At 43.8% G+C, this 4,177-nt stretch overlaps 1 protein-coding gene across 1 annotated transcript in view; it reads right to left on the bottom strand.

Annotated features, from left to right (window-relative positions):
• Positions 1-2,499: 2,499 nt before the first annotated feature.
• CCKBR (cholecystokinin B receptor) overlaps positions 2,500-4,177 on the bottom strand; it is a 6,833-nt gene continuing 5,155 nt past the window's right edge. Inside the window, exons 4-5 of the mRNA XM_010294484.1 lie at positions 3,645-3,772; positions 2,500-3,026 (exon numbers count right to left, since the gene is read on the bottom strand). Of these exons, the coding sequence (XP_010292786.1) occupies positions 2,500-3,026; positions 3,645-3,772 (655 nt within the window). The remainder of the gene's footprint in view (positions 3,027-3,644; positions 3,773-4,177) is intronic.

Here is a 4,177-nt window from a genome sequence, read left to right as displayed (position 1 = left end):
CTTGGTCAAAGAGCTAATGTCTTGGTTTTAAAGGGAAAAAGGTGCGTGGGGGGCAACGGAGGGGAAGAACGGCACCTGCGCAGAAGGAGCCCCGGGCACACGGAGTCGTGTCCGTTTGGGCACATTTCTAACCCTTCCCTGGTTGTCAGCTGACCGCCACTCCATCGGGATCTTCTTCTCCTGCCTCCCTCACATCATCACCTCCGAATTGTGCTCCCTGGTAGTTACGAGCGGGGAATCAATCAGGGGCTCCGCTCTTGTCAGCCACAGGTACCGGGGGCCGCGGGGGGCTGCGGTCTGGCTAAGGCATTGTGGAAAATAGCTGTTGCCTTTCATCCGAAACCACTGTCCTCGGGCTGAATCGGTGGGAGCAGGTGTGGCGCGGGTACCGCTACGCGGGCCCTACGGGTACCAGCGCATCGACACCTACGAAGGGGATTTGCCTTCGACAGTGCACACTGTGCAAGAGCTGCGAAGCAGGCGGTCTCAGCAATATTCGCATCAGGTTTACTATTAAAATGCGATTCTTTTTTTTTTCACCTAAACAACAATTTTTAAACTACATCCTATAATAATGCCAGGCTTTCAAATGGTATCAAATACTTCAACCTATTTTTTCTGCTCTCACTGTTGCACATAAATCCAAAAGCAGCTAAGTTTGTTCCTTCAGTTTCAACACACAGGACAGGTTTGCAGAGGGTCTCATCCTGCAGCCTTAACTGAAGTAAAATTTTCATTTCATTGTTATCAATTAAATCCCATAATTTAATTTGGTGGGTATTTGCGAAAGGTCAGACCGATGTCAGCAGTCGCAGCACCCTTACAGGAACACTGCCACTTTATTAACGTGGCAGGCAAAACATTGTTTCTATGGGTTGTGCATAAACAGTGTTCGGAGGGGTTTTTTTTAATTTCCTGTCCGTGGACAAGCTGGATGCCAAAAAAAAAATAGACAAAGTTGTGTGCTAAATTGTATGGGTAAACTGTTTCAGGCAATAATTGAGTGCAGAACATGGATCTGAGTGCCTGGAACTCAAGCTATATTTCCAATTTAAAATCATTTTGTAAAGAGATCAGATTTTCCTGATTAAAACCCTGGAGAGGGGTTATATTTAATATCCACATCTACATTCCGCGCTGTGCTCAAATTTAATCTCTGTCTAATAACAAGTTTTTAAAATTATATTGACTCAGCTAGGAGATAGAATCATCTCCAATGGGATATTTTCACAAAACAAAATAAATGATATAACTTCTCCAGCCGAGCCCCACAGAGCGAAGGGCATGACCTGAACACGCACACTAACCTGCGCGCTGCACAGGAAAGAGCCCGGATTCCTTGCTCAATAAAACACCGGTAACTACGTAATTCAAAGATTTTTTTTTTCTATGTTGAGTCTGTTTACAAATACGTGTAGTTGGAGAAAATAGTTATTCCAAAGTTTAAAAAAACTATGAGGAGGACTTCCAGCCTTTGCTCGTGTGTGTCCTCTTTCTGCCTTTCTACACCCAGTGGCTTCTCCCTTCCTGTCGGCAGTACCACGCCAGGAGGGACTGTGAATATATTTGTGAAACGTTATTACGACCGTAGGCATCGTCCTACGTCTTCAGTCCTCTGTCATTTGTAAAATCACCTCGTTGCCTGTATCCCAAGCTTTTATCCCTGTGGTTCCCACTGGGAATCCCGACAATTTCCACGCGAGCCTTTGGGGCTCACCTAAGACCCTGCCGCTTGCACATGTGGGTGCTTGCAGCTGAGTGGAAGAAAGCCATTTCTCTGTGCTTGTTCCATGGGTTTTATTTAGACCAAAAATACATGAAATGATGTTAACTTAGGTTATTGCCTAAATGAAGAATGCATTCCATCAGCAAAGTCACCAATATTTATTTTCACTTTATTTTAAAAAAGGAATTATTTTACTTAAAAGCGTTATTTTCACGTGGACAAATCCATTAATGCCACCCCAAAATTTTTCTTTTAATTGACTGTGACACCAAAATGATCTCAACATGTATTAGCTCAGCAAAAATAATGTGAAAAAATACTACGAATGTAACTGAAACGTTTTGATTACAAGGAATAGATATTGAAGTGAAGACTGCAATACATGTATTAATGTTTGAGGAGAGTCTATTGGCATCTTGGAAATTTTAAGAGATACTGAGAACTGCAGTGGAAAACTGAGCTAAACTGTTGATGTAAAGGACACCAATTTTTACAGGAGAATTTCTGACAACTAGAGCGTCTTCTAAGGCTCTTTTTAAAGTCCCTTATCTTCAAAGAGCCCTCTTTCTTTGTACTTTTGAAGGGAAAGTGATATAAAGCTCAGACAGTGATACCATCCATTTCCCATAAAATTCTCACTGCATTCACTGTCAGCTGAAGTGTTTCATTACCTCAGAACTAAATCATGTTCAGCTGATGCCACAGTCGCTTTCCAACACCGGGTGATAAACACTTGAATTTCTGTAGGCCCCTGTGGCCTCTCCTGACGCGGCTCAGGGGGGTGCAGGTGCGTTCATGTGTGTGTAAGAACATTTGGAGAGTGAAGCCCCTGTGGTCTTCCCGTCCTCGTCATCGCCAACCTCCCCCCGTACTGCAGGGGCCCTTTGCTTAGCGCAGCAGGCGAAAGTGGCCAGAAAACCCATGCGGAAGCGCTTGTTCATAAAGCAGTATATGATAGGGTTCACACAGGCCGAGGTGTAGGATAACAAGTGGATGAAGGAGATGGGAGCTCCTGAGAGCCGCCGGTCAGCCGAAGTGGTGTCAAATGCGCGCCAGGCATTGACACTGAAGATGGGAGTCCAGCAAAGGAAAAACAAAATCACTATCACCATCAGCATGCGGATGACGAGTTTTTTGGCCATTAAGTTGGCAGAAGAGCTGCTGCTTCTCACCCTGTCTATTTTGCTATGGCCAGTAGCAGAGAGCTGTTGCAATGGCATCTTCCTTTTTCTTTTGGTTTTGTTGAGGTAGCATCCATCTCCATCCTCGTATTTGGCACTGCAGGTGCTTACTTTTCTTTCTGTACATATGAATTTGTGCTTAAATAGTTGGCAAAATATCTCCGAACAGTGATTCAAAATAACAAATCAAGAACGGAGTCTAGGTCTAAATACATAACATAACTCATGGCTGAAAAACTGCTGCAAAGAAAGCACTGGACTACTTCTGAGGTAGTCGTGTATCAGCTGCTCTACGTCCGCTATCCCAATATTCTCACGTCTTAACTCTATACAAATTGACGCAAAAGGTGTAAGAACACTGCTCAAGTATTCACTGAAGATAGTTTTCAAAATTATATGCTGCTATCTTAATTTGACAATTTTTATCATGAAGTTTATTGACAGAAATGGTCCTTATCCATGGCCAGAAAAGAAATTTTGGTATTTCTACAACAAGCAAATTAGAAATTTAATGTGTCCTGCCCAGAGTCTTTGCAAACAAGCCATAGGTAAGGAATTATTTGCTAGTGAATAATGGAATAACTTCAATCAACAAATGCATCTGGCGGGTTTACGGCCGTAACTGGCCATAATGATCATTTTTGCAAATAGAACATTTTGCTTTTAGTAGCCTCAAGATAACTGCTCGTATCTTCAACTCTAACTTAAAAAAACCCCAAACCTAAATGTAGTGTTACCTCGTGAAGATTTTCTCTGGCTGGCGTCAAATTTTATTCCTCTGTAGAGTTCCAAAGAAATGAGGCCATATGCAACCATCATTATAATCCCAGGTACAAGAAAGAGTATGAGTAGCAGGAAAGTGTACCTAAAGAATCAAAAGACAAACTGAGACCAGGCAACAGCACAAAACCAGAAAAACTCCTTTTTCTGCAGGTGAGAATTCAGGGGGGCAGGATTTCAAGATTTTTCTAAAATTTTTTCATGCTAATACAAAGCATCATTTCGACAGCTCTGGAAACTAGAAGCTTCCCAACTCTTCTCCTCCTTCTTCCCGCAGAAAAGTATAGCAGGAACAAGGCTGTTGTGGCTGCAAAACATCCGTCACCCAACCCCCGCGGGCCCAGAGGCGATGGGCACTCCCGTAGAGGTTAGAGGGGGAGGAAGGTCTCCCTGGGGCTCCCTGCGGTAACCGGGTGAGCGCCGGGTGCCCCGCGGTTTTGGGTGATGTAAAAAGCGTCCCGCAGCAGCCAGACGAGCAGCTGCTGAATCT

This window comes from Phaethon lepturus, unplaced genomic scaffold (assembly GCF_000687285.1).
Source record: "Phaethon lepturus isolate BGI_N335 unplaced genomic scaffold, ASM68728v1 scaffold47090, whole genome shotgun sequence".
NCBI classification, from domain to species: domain Eukaryota; kingdom Metazoa; phylum Chordata; class Aves; order Phaethontiformes; family Phaethontidae; genus Phaethon; species Phaethon lepturus.
This window is presented reverse-complemented; position numbering and strand designations above follow the sequence as displayed.